Source organism: Austrofundulus limnaeus, unplaced genomic scaffold (assembly GCF_001266775.1).
Source record: "Austrofundulus limnaeus strain Quisiro unplaced genomic scaffold, Austrofundulus_limnaeus-1.0 Scaffold189, whole genome shotgun sequence".
NCBI lineage: Eukaryota > Metazoa > Chordata > Actinopteri > Cyprinodontiformes > Rivulidae > Austrofundulus > Austrofundulus limnaeus.
Genome location: NW_013952591.1, coordinates 850,537 through 862,980, shown reverse-complemented (window position 1 = coordinate 862,980; position 12,444 = coordinate 850,537). Strand labels below are relative to the sequence as shown.

The window sequence follows — 12,444 nt, the reverse complement described above, 5'->3', positions numbered from 1 at the left end:
GTTTGGGGCTAATCAGGAATAAGAAGGTGATCATGTAGTTGTGTAGCTCAATAAAGTGGAGGAATAACCACAAACAAACAAACAAGACATTTTTGTAACTGAACATAAAAACCTTACATTTTGTTGCTTTTTGTTGATTCAAGTAGTTCTTAACTTGCTGCTGTTTGTTCAAATATGCTTTATAAAAATCATACTTCCTTTGAGGGTTAAAGTGTCACGTTWYTCTGTGATTGAYAGCCTATTAGTGAGGCGGGWCTTTTGTATTGATTGTACCAACCTGACAGGTTCAGACCAAAAACACAACAAAAAAATAAAAACCTGAAATGTTGGTTTCAGTTGAAGCTTCAGAAGAAGGTGCTTTTAATAAGGTCGACGTCTACAACCGAATCAGTTCAACTCAAGGTGGCCACCGCAGCTAAGTCCTTAGCAAACTCAAACATGACTAAAACTCAGAGTTATTTTAGCTTAGTTTTTACACTTTCATAAATTTATGAACAGATCTCACATGAGCTGAGATTTCTCATTTTAGGTCTGTTGTCTCATTTTTAGATGCTTAACCTCACCTGCGTAATTCAGTGACTCCATGACTCAGTGAKTCAATGATTCATTGACTCATTGATTCAATGAGTCAGTGATTCATTGACTCAGTGATTTTTATAACTCAGTAATTCATTAACTCAGTGATTTAATGACATAGTGATTTATTGACTCATTTACTCAGTAATTCAGTGAGTGACTCAGTGACTCAATGATTTATTGACTTGGTGATTCAATGACTCAGTGACTCAATAATTCATTGACTAAGTAATTAAGTGATCCAATGATTCATTGACTCAATGATTTAGGGACTCAGTGATTCAGTGACTCAGTTATGCAGTGATTTAGTGATTTAATGATTTGTTGATACAGTGATTGATTGATTGACTCAGTGACTCTGATTCATTGACTCAATTATTCAATTACTCAGTGATTCAGTGATTGTAATTCAGTGACTTGGCAATTCAGTGTCTCAGTGAGTCAATGATTTAGTGATTTAGTGAGTCAGTGATTCAGTGATTCTGATTAATTGACTCATTGATTTAAAAACTGTAATTCATTGACTTGGGGGTTTAGTGATTCAGTAAACCTGTGATTCAATGACTCAGTAATTCAGTGATTCAATGATTCTGAATAATTGACTTTGTGACTCAGTGATTCAGGGACTCAGTGACTCCTCACATCAATCATACTGTCATCAGATCACGCTCCTTTACCGGCTGCTTTGAAGAATATTATTATTTTCATAAAACTTTCTTGTCTTCAACGCCTCGCTCTTCAACTCCTGCTCCCTCCTCTTCATACCTCCATGAAACATCAGGGAGGTGCTGGCAGTCAGCTCAGTTGATTGCCCCCCCGGGGGAAGAGTTTGAGGGATGCGGGTCACTGGTTAAACTTTGGACTCTGTGTTTTCTGCTCTTCATCCTTCCACTCTGCAGCCTGATGTCTCACAGATGCTTCTTACCTCTGAAAATAAAATCAGCTGCACGTTTGATGACATGTTCCAGTGTAATGCTACATAATGCTAATTAGCTTGTTCCAGAATGATATTTGACTTTTTGATTTAAAAATAGAAAATGGTTTTGTAACTAATGTTTCTGTGTTTCAAGCTAGCAGTTTGAGCTAACCTCTGTATTTGGACTGTACAGCAGTGAAAGCTCATTCTGTGTATCTGATCAGTTTTAGTCTCGTTTGTGGGGATTTATAGAGCTTCAGCAGCCGTGTCATTAGAAACTGCTCATTTATAAAGAGTCATTAACCCCCAAAGAGTCAAACAGCYGAGCCTCYGCTCCAGCTCTGGGTGGAAGGCTGATAGTGTAAACATCGACTGCTGGAACACAAACTGCTCACTGCTTCTCTACACACTCAGATTCATTTTMTACGGTTTCTGAGTCATGTTTATCTTTCAGGCCGAGCCCAGAATGAATTTAGCTGAAGCGGCTTCCTGAGGGATGGTCCTTTGAAAACACTTTTTATAATGCTGCTGCTGTTTTTCACACGACACAAATCATTTCTCTGCTTTTATCTTCACCCTGTTGYTCCGTTACACCATTCACTTCTGTCAAAACCATTTACTGACCAGTAACCAGTAGAATTTAAAAAGAAAATAAAGATTTATTGATATATTTATAGATGTAAATAAAGTAAATCAGTCTGTTATTCCAATCCCTGATAAATAACAGTCCAGTGTTCAGAGTACAGTTCAGAGTACATTTTAGAGTACAGTTTAGAGTACATTTCAAAGTACAGTTTAGAGTACATTTCAGTGTACAGTTCTGTGTACAGCATTGTGTATAGTACTGTGTACAGCACTGTGTATAGTACTGTGTGTCCACTGGTGGATATTCATTTCCTCTTTGTGTCGATGGAGTGAAGCAGGTCCAGTCTCAGTCTGTGTTCCTGTTTGGGACAATAAGACATATTGTGAGTGCAGCACTCACAGGTCCTGATAGAACAGGTCAACATAAAGGCTTCATTCATCTGGAGCTGCTGCACAGAGAGACACATCAGGTCACATGGGCTCAGAGGAAAACAGAAAACACAGCTCAGTGACACCAAGGCTTCTGAAACCAGACAGAACTGCAGCTTAATCCTCATCCATCCATCCATCCATCAATCCATCCATCCATCCATCCATCCATCCATCCATGCATCCATCCATCCATCCATCCATCCACCTACCTCTGTAACTGTGGTATTACAGAGCTGAGTATTTTTTGCGGTGATGCTCTACATGAAAAGTTTAAGAATCATAAACCTACAGGACATCTTTACACATATCCTCCAAATCACCTGAACCAGGTGTTTCTGATGCATTAACTGATGAGTTATCAGAAGTTAACATATTTCATCAGTTATCCCTCCTCATCTGGTCAGGCTCCACGTGTTCAGTGTGAGGGTTTATCATTTATCTTGTAGGTTTTACARACAGCCTGGGGTTATTTGTGTTGTGAGGTGAGTGTCTGACTACTTCACTGTGTTTAATAAGAGGAAACTAGAARGAGACACTGAGGCATGGAGGGGTGGTGATCCACTGGCTGGATGATCAGATATTTGTTTCTATAAATAACACATTCAGTCCTTATCTGATGTCTTCCTTTGTCTAATGTTTTAACCTGATTGCTGCTCTGCAAGAACCTCACTTCCAACTCAGCCTGTGATTTATAGTTTAGTCTTTGTGGTCTAATCCCATTAGAATCCATTAAGCAAATCATCTTAAACTGATCCTCCTTCTTTCAAACGTGGGGAGAGGTTGTCTCTGTCTCTGGCAGGACGAAGCGGGGGAGGGAGGGGAGGAGGACGGCAGCGCTGCTTTAAGGTCACATGACTGATTTGTGTCTGTTGCAGGGAGCACAGGCAGCCGGCCAACGTCATCCTCCCTCTCTTTCCACGCATCACTCTGGATATCTCCTGCCTTTTATCCTGCGCAGGAGCTCATGACTTAGATTCTTTGTTTTTATTTATTTTTTTTTTTTGAGGATTTGCAGCATCATGTTGACCCAAAGTTTTGGCGTTTGCCATCACTAACCATGTCCTTCTTGTGTTGCTTCTTCCTCAGGGACTATGGCTCCAAACGCAAATCTGGTAAGTGGCCATCCTTTTTGCAACCCTCTGTCTTTCTCCACTTGTTGCTCTGCTGAAGAACCGAGGGAGCTTTATGCAGCATGACGTCTTCAACGTGTCTCTGCGTCCCGTCTCTGCTGTCACTCTGTGGTTTGTTTACATTCCTGCTTTCTGTCGGCTGTGGGCTGGCTTCATGAAACCGTCAGCCTCCCTCGCCTGTTGGCTGGAGGTTGGCTTCAGAGTTCAGGGTGGAACTGTTGGAGGCCAAATCAAGTCATTAACTTCAATCTTTGTGACATTTAGAGGATTGTTTGGTTTCAGCTGCACTTCTAGTTGAAGCTTTTTGTACCACATGCAGCATACTGCCCATCCCTGCATGCAGAAAAGACTACTAAACATAAAACCATTCATACTGTCCATCATCTGTACATTATTAACCATCTGCACGGCTGAATTAACCAGAAGTTCTGRATGTGACTAATAACTGGATTCAGGAACTTGTTTTGAAAGGATCAGGCTACAGAAGCTCTTGTGAATTATTGAGGAGCAAATCCAGGAAATATCTCGTGGTTCATGGAAAATATTCTCCTGCAAGTGATATAAAAACAACTTAACCTTGATGTTTACCGTGAGCAGCGTGAAGGTTGGATATTGAAAAGCGTTACAGGACAAAGTCTTTGATTTGGTTCGTTTAATGTTCAGATTAAAGAAAGAGTGCGACGAAAACAAGCTGAACAGAAGCTAAAACCTGCAAAACTGTGGCTAAAAATCTGCGAAACACAAATGCTGCGTTCCTTTCTCTGTGCTGACTCAGCGTTCACTGAATTATTTGTTCRTTTTGAAGCCCAAAACAAACTGTTCTCCTCCTGAACGACGTGGTCCACATTCCTCGTGCAGATTTGATTTCCTGCAAGCCGTCTGCTGYTGCTGCTGGAGGAAAAAGGCCGTTTAGGGGAAACCCCCCCACCGCAGTGTCTGAGAGGAGCTTTTTTAACAGGTGGCTCCTGTGAGAGAGCCAACTTAAATCTTTGACATGTTGCCCAGTTGGACGCTGCGCCGCTGACCCACTGATCTGCTACCAACTCTTTAAACAGGAAGTTGCTCCAAGTAGGGAGGCGATTAACTGCTGAGAAACTTCTCGCAGTAAAACCAGGAGAAAAACAGCTAAAAAGGAAAGGAGTTGAATTTCTCTGGTTTTACTCTCGGAACAAATGTGGCAGCTGTTGTCTTCAGATGATGGAGGAATTCTAAAGTTGTACCTCATGCTGCAATTTATTGAMTGAATGRATGAATTTTATTTATCAGGACATGTGCAATTAAAACATAAACATAAAAACATTTGATACATTGCATCAGATTTAGCCTACGGCTAATTTGCATCTGCGTATGCAAATTAGCCGTAGTATATTGGGACTCAAAATTTCAAAATAAAACAAAACAAAACAAAAAGAAAAATCTAAAATTTCACCTGGAAAACCAGGAATTTCTCTGTAGGATAAATCATGTGCCAGCAGGAATTCTTCATGGATCACATATTGATCAGATGCTGCTGCTGACTGATCCATGATGTGATGTAAATGTAACATTTTCCACATATAGGTCAAATTAATCACTGCAATAAAATAACTTTGTTTTTGTCACTTTTACAGTGGATTGCATCAACTCTGTTACATCCAGAAGGGAAACTTCACCAAAGTGAAACATAAATCTGTGGATCTGTGTTTGATTACTCTGCCTGGCTTTCTCAAGGACCAGGATGTGACACAAAAATCTGAATTATGGAACTGAAAGTGAAAGTAGTCAAACTGAATTTTTAATAAACCAAAATACAATTTCAAAGCAAATTAATTCAGATACAAAACTTTAAATTTATTTTCAGTTTAGTGAAATTTATTTTCAAACCAATGCATTCAATTTCAAATTATGAACATTCAGATTCAATCTGAGCAATTCAAATTCACTTCCTGCTGGAACAAGATTGATCCCATATTTCTCCCCTGTCCCGACCTCAGAATCCAATATGGCTGCCATAAAGAGTTGTGATAGCTTCAGTAAAGAAACAACACTCTGGATGAAAAAGCAGGTTATAATTTTAGACTTGTCTTTAAAATCTGTCCAGTGTTTCATGAGATATTTTCAATTCAATTCATTTCAATTCAAAAAATGTATTCATTTCATTAAAAAATAACTATATACAATAAAAACAAAGAAAATACAAAAATCAAAATAAAATAAAAGGTAGCAGAAGAAGAATAAACCTTATAATGTCTGCCCCTTTTATCCCCAGAATATATTAAACAAATCATAATTTACAAAACAAGACAAATATTTTGCTAACAAACCCACACACTCCCTGTCAAAATGTTGCTCACGTCTGCTTTGCAGGTGATTCATTTCAAACAAATCTAATAATGAAATCAGGAYCCACACTCTGCAGGAGTCCGATGTGTTTAACCGTCGAGGGTCCGGTCCAGCCTCCCACAGCTTCAGGATTAACGGAGGGGGTGCTGTCGGGTCCGTGGAGCCCGCCAAKGCCGGAGCTGTCAGACAGGAGCGGCTTTGTTTACGTGTCACAGAGGATAAGGTTTCAGGTGGAGGAGGAGGGCTGTGGGGGTCAGTGCTGCTGGTGTTGCACCGGTGTAGATCAGGACCCCCTCTGACCCCCACTTCCAGCTGAGGACTCACTTTGTGCTGTCGACGCGTTAGAGCTTCACAGCCACGTTGCAGTCAGACAGGAGTGAGCAGAGCCGTTGAGGGTTTGGACACGGGGGACRGTGCTCATTGTGGGACACGTGGCCTGACCTCAGCCTGTGACCAACACGCCACGCTCCCAGCCAGCTGCATCTGCTCAGAACAAACACTCAATCCTGATGATCGCAGACTGAAACTCTGGAACGTGGCGGGCCAGTTTGTAATTTAAAATTGAATCAGTTCCTTCTTTTTAAAGATAAAAAGAGCACAGGAAGAGTTCCAGTAAAAAGCTGCCTGGACCTTTCTCTCAGGGGCGCCATAGTTTTCAGTTTGTCATTTTTACAAACACATCATAAAATTCTGTTATAGATATYAGTTTTGGTGTGCCACCCCTGGTTTTTCAGCACCCCCCGCCCTCCTTGAAAAGAATTTCTGTAGGCTCCACTGCTTTCTCTGTCCCGCTCCGTAATCAAGGAGCTTTATCTCCTGCATCGCGCTCATCCCTCACATCTCCTGAAACAGGGTCTTTAATTTAATTTCCTGGTGCAGGGCCAGTGTTATTTCTTTAAACGTGGGGTGGATCGCTGCAGTAGGGGGCTGTAGTTGCTGTGGGGTTATTTAGCTCAGAGAATCCAGTTGAGCAGGAGGAAAAGTCTGACCTTCAGAACTGGGCTGGGTTCTGCTCATCACTCCCAGATGAGCTGGCCCGACTCTGCTCCCTTACAGCTGTGTCATGAATGTGTGCTCTGCTTCTGCACGTTGTGAAAGTGAATAATTTCTCTCATTCTACTTCTTTTCCTTCTTCTCTGTCTGCAGTGTGGATGTACGGTTTTACAGACAGCCCGAGGAAAGAGGCCTCAGGTAGCCTTGTGTGTGTGTGTGTTTGTGTGTGTGTGTGTCATGTTAAATATGCATGGTCTTCCAGCTGCATCCATTTCTTCACTTTAGTTTTTACACCTCAGCTCTCCCTGGACATCTGCTTTGCATGTGCCATCTGCTGGAAATCAGCCTCTGCATCCATCTCTGGATGTGTCGACCCGTTTGTCTGACAGCAGCTGGATGGATGTGGCCTGCAGGTTTGCACGTCCAAGTGCTTCAGACGCTAGTCTGCTTTGGATTTCTTTGATTGCYGCCTGTGATCTTATTCATTTTTTAATGATGAGTCAAGGCAGAAAAGGCATATGGAGAGATGAAGTCATGAATATATTTACTGAAAATGACTCAGAAAATATGCATCAAATCATTTTGTTCAAATGAAAAATTATTGTTTTTCTTTCCACTGTTTACATCTCTCTTTTATTTGCATTTCTACTTAATTTACTTTTCCTTTTTCAGAATGCATTTGTTTTTATTATACCTTTTTTATTTTTTGTGCATTTATTTCTGTAGATTTATTTTTACTCATCCAAGTGTATTTAATTACTTTTGCATTGTTGTAGGAAAAAAAGGAATCTGCTTTGCTTTGAGAACAAAAGCTTCAGGCTCCCGAGAGCAGCTAGCACTAACAGCTAACAGCTAACCTAACTTATCTAAAAATGGTTTAAAAGCAGTCTAACCATGAATAAGATGTCCTTCAAACTCTAGAAACAACTTAGTGACTGAAAGAACAGATTAATATATTTTAATGGATTTTAAAAGCTATTTGTAGCATAACAGCTTAGCAGGAAGTTACTTTTTTCTACTTCCTGTTTGGGCTTTTGTAAAATAAATTGCAAAATAAGTTTTATGAGCCACATAAAGACACACACCATACAGCTAAAATGTTATTTATTGAACAATAATTTATGGGTAAGATATAAACACATTGTTCTGTAARAGTAAATAGTTTTTTTATTTTAAATAATAAACTCTGCAATAAAACTAGTGATCTTACTGAGCTGCAGTTAGCATACACAGAATATTGTCAGGTCCACAAAACTTCTGTTTTCTCTGCAACATTTGCTACAGTTGTGAGTTTTATAGTTATAATTCTGAATTCATTGTGCTTTATACTAAATCATAAGCTGAATCTTAAACTGAACATACTTCCTGTTCTGCACTGACGCTGCAGCCAGGCTTACTTTCCCAGGAGCGTCTATGCATTCACTTTAATTCTTAATTTGAATATTTCTTAACTCTAAATTCAACCCTATTTGGGTTCCTGTGACCATTAAAGGCTGCCGGGGAGTTTTAATTCCAAATATGGTCCTAATTAAGTTAATATTGGGATCCTGCTGTGCCTGTTAACTACCCAGTGAGTCAGTCCAAATTAAGCACAACAAACCGTCCATTAAAAACCACCACTCCATTTTTATTAACATCTTGGAGAAAAAAAATCCAACGTGCCCATAAATGTAACAAAAAGCAGAATCTTATAGGAATTCAGGATTTGTGATGTTTCTGAAAGAAGCATGGTTTCCATTATCACAGAGTAAAACTTTGAAAAGGCTGGATCTGTGCTGCCTTTTCTCCTCTGGCTCACGTTTGTTTTCCACCTTTTCTGTGTTTTTGAAGAAATATTACAGAAATGAAGAGAGAAGCCTCGTCACTGCAAGAGTTTATGAAAAGCAGATTCAAGTCTTAAACATTGTGTCCTACAAGAAAATATCCCCATATACCCAAATGGAACAAATTCCTGAAGAACCGTTTTCGTTTTTCTGCTGGATAAACTCACAGAAACTGGTTCTGCCTGCTAGGGTTTCCACTGCTGTGGTTATCAGCACTTATCTCTAAAACCAGTGGTGGCCACTGGTCCCCTAAAGCACAAATTCGCTAGTTGCGGACCTTAATTTCTCCTTTGCGCTTCAGGGGTTTTAATAATTTCTTAAAATGATGTGCGGATTTGCACTTTCTAAATTTWGAATTGAGTTGAGCTAATTGCAAATAATGTTTCACATTCAAATGTGAATTTTGTCTATAGTAAAGAGAAAGAGCTGTCTAAACTCACTACATTTTTGTAACCACATAAATCTTTAAAACTTCATCATGATTTTCTTGAACATTGAAGGGGAAAGCCGTCTGTACTTAACACAATGAACCTTCATTGTAAGGAAACAGCGACCCCCCAGTCTGCTTTACGTTCACAGAGCTTTATACTCTGACTTCTGACTCTTCTCAGTGACGGTTTTCACTTAGTAGAGACTGTAGTGTTCCCACAATTCTTTGCGTGCAGGAAGCAATTAGAATTTCTTCACTGGGTGACAATCCACCTACGGTACTGATCTACAGAACCACACTCAGCTGTGCAGTTTGTACGTCCTCTCTGAGGRACACCGCAGTAATAAATATTAAATAAATAAATAATAGTAAAGAAAGGAACACGGAACAGTTTAAATTCACACTCTTATTTTGAAAAGAATGGAATTCCTGTGCTGTGTCCTGTAGCCTACCCAGAATGCATTGCTTCAGTTTTACAACAAACAGTTTAAAATTACTAATACATCTGCATGTTTTCTTACTGAAGCCCTGCCACAAACATAAGAAAATGACCAAGAAGCAGCAGAATGAACAATCCACAATTATTTTTTTGTTTTACAACCATGATTTTAAAAGTCTGTTTCTAAAAATYACCTCCCCATTCTGCACCATTATGTGCCAATCTGTGAAAGAAAATGATATTACCACTAGATGATAGTAAAGTGCTGACTTTTCTCTTACCTGAATGTTTTCTGGTAAACGGAGKTTATGTTGCGCTTTAAAAATTAGCTTCCGCTAAGTTTTATTGAGCATATGTGCTTTTGAACTTGCAGACATARATAAATTGACTCRTGCTTTAGAAATTGCGCAACTAAAATTTGAATTAGCGCTGCCCACCACTGTCTAAAACATACGCTCTTCTCCATCCTGGYGGTGAGTTCTTGGACCTCATTGGTTTAAAGATGGGTCTTTGTCTGGTGGTGATGGAGGTATGGAAGTCTGTGATGCTACTTGAATGATGACCACCAGGACGAAGGAGAGGAGGCAGTCTACTCCTGACAGACACCAGTTGTTGTGAAGATGGATGAGATTTTTATCTAAGCTGAAGTTGCCTGTCATAAATCTTCCTGCAAGATATGGYCAACAGCTTTTTTGAAGTAGCTGGAGCTTCTTTTTGGTCTAAATCCCACTGGTCCTTATGGTAAAATAATTTCTCAGTTTGTTCAGGATGAGCTGAAGGAGCAACGACAACTGTGCTACTTTCAGACTTTCCTAACTCTAACTCTGCAGCTTTTCCTGTTACTGGATTTGAATATCCTTTGGTCTATCCACCAACCTCTTCTCTTCCAGGTTTTTCTTCCAAACAAATGAAAGAAAACGAGTGAGTAAWAAAATAATCCACCTCATTTATGTTAATCCTGCTCACCATCGTAGCCGCTCAGTCTACGCCAAACCACGCCACATACACTCGCGTTCGTGGCACGTTATCGTACGTTCACCCTCGCTGCCTGAAGCCTGTGGCCTTGGGCTGACCCTGGAATGAACAAAATTAGCCTCATTGAGCAGCAAACTGAGGGGGCGGGGCCAGACACCTTGTCAATCATTCTGTAAATGAACGAGGTTCTTTGGAAAGACTCTGGGTTATTTTTTTCTGACATTTTGGTACCGGTTTTCTTGTAAATGCCACAAAAATGTGATGCAATATTTTTAATTTGTGTTTAAGTATTTGAATGTTTTTATTGTAGCCTCATTTATACCAGGTAGTTTGTTTAACAAACACTTGAATAGGTGGGTCCAAAGAGTGTCTGGTGAGCGTAAGTGAGGGTTATAGAGAGAGTTTTCAACACATTTTTAGGTTCTTCTGTAATTTTTCTTGCCATTTTTTGGTGCCTAATGTTTTCCGAYGCCTAAATGTTTAAGATTAAATTGTTACAGCATCAGATTTTATCACAAACAAAAAGTAGATTTTTTTGTTTGTTTTAGTTTCTGAGTGCACCTCTGATCTGCTTGGGAGTGTTATTTGCAGTAAAAATTCCTCTGGATCTTTGTGGCTTCTGTGTTGGTGGCCCAAACAGCCCGTTGGAGTTCTCTGCACCACGTTTCAGTAAATAAAACTCTCTGCTTCTGAAACATTTCAGACTTTAAGAGCCAAGACAAAAAGTCCTAACAACGACTGACACGCTCGCCTCTTTTTGTTTGACCCAGACTCCGTTCTCCATGTGTCTCTGCTTCTTTCTGGTCCACTCATATGTTTCTATTTAAGGCCAGCGGTGCTGACTGCCATGATTGGTGTGACCCCCCCTCCCTCAGACTCCCTGTCCAACGGCTGGCTCCCAGAGGCAGTGGAGGGGAGGCCTTTCCTCTCAACCACACTGTTGATTTTCCACAGGAAAACTTCACCATTCTTCCACTCATTTACTCCCCCGTCTTCAGCGGCTCCTCTGTTCCTCCTTTGTCTTCAGCTCCTTTCTGATTTTTGGGTTTGGCTGTTTGGAAAAGACCTCAGATATGCTTCTGGTGTGAGATGCAGYTCCCGAAAAGTCTATTCTCACCATTCCTCCTTTTGTTTTGATTTCCRATGCTCCCCATTCGTTTGCTCTGGGCTGGGGGTCGACATTTGGGACGATGCGGCCGAACTGAGAGGTCACGTTTTGATTGGACGGGGGAGTTACAGAGGCGGCAGAGACCGGGGGTCGGCCGATGGCGGCGCACCGGTCGCGCAGTGGCGTTTTTGGGTGCAGCGGGCGTTCGCGGGGCGTTACGGCGGGCAGGTGGCTGACAGCCTGTCTCTTCCACTCAGGGATGGACAGCTCGGAGCCCATGGTGCTGGAGCAGTACGTGGCCGTCGCCAACTACGAGAGGCAGGAGAACTCCGAGATCAACCTGAAGGCCGGAGAGACAGTGGACGTGATCGAGAAGAGCGAGAGCGGTGAGTTGAGTTTGACTTTTTATTGCATGAAGCATGGAAAACATCTCAACAAACAAAGSTCACCACAATTAAGTCTCATGATGATGATGAAACCACAAACAACTTCATATAGCATAAATGACAGCTGAATGTCTGCTGATTGACAGCTGAATATCTGCTGAATGTCTGCTGAATGACAGCTGAATGTCTGCTGAATGTCTGCTGATTGACAGCTGAATATCTGCTGAATGTCTGCTGAATGACAGCTGAATGTCTGCTGAATGTCTGCTGATTGACAGCTGAATATCTGCTGAATGTCTGCTGAATGACAGCTGAATGTCTGCTGAATG

The 12,444-nt window shown here is 40.9% G+C and overlaps 1 protein-coding gene across 1 annotated transcript in view; it reads left to right on the top strand.

Moving 5' to 3' along the window:
- Positions 1-12,444, top strand: part of sh3pxd2aa (SH3 and PX domains 2Aa) — a gene marked incomplete in the record, with an annotated part of 64,150 nt that overhangs the window by 31,301 nt on the left and 20,405 nt on the right. Inside the window, 3 exon segments of the mRNA XM_014018282.1 lie at positions 3,596-3,621; positions 7,108-7,152; positions 11,987-12,115. Of these exon segments, the coding sequence (XP_013873736.1) occupies positions 3,596-3,621; positions 7,108-7,152; positions 11,987-12,115 (200 nt within the window).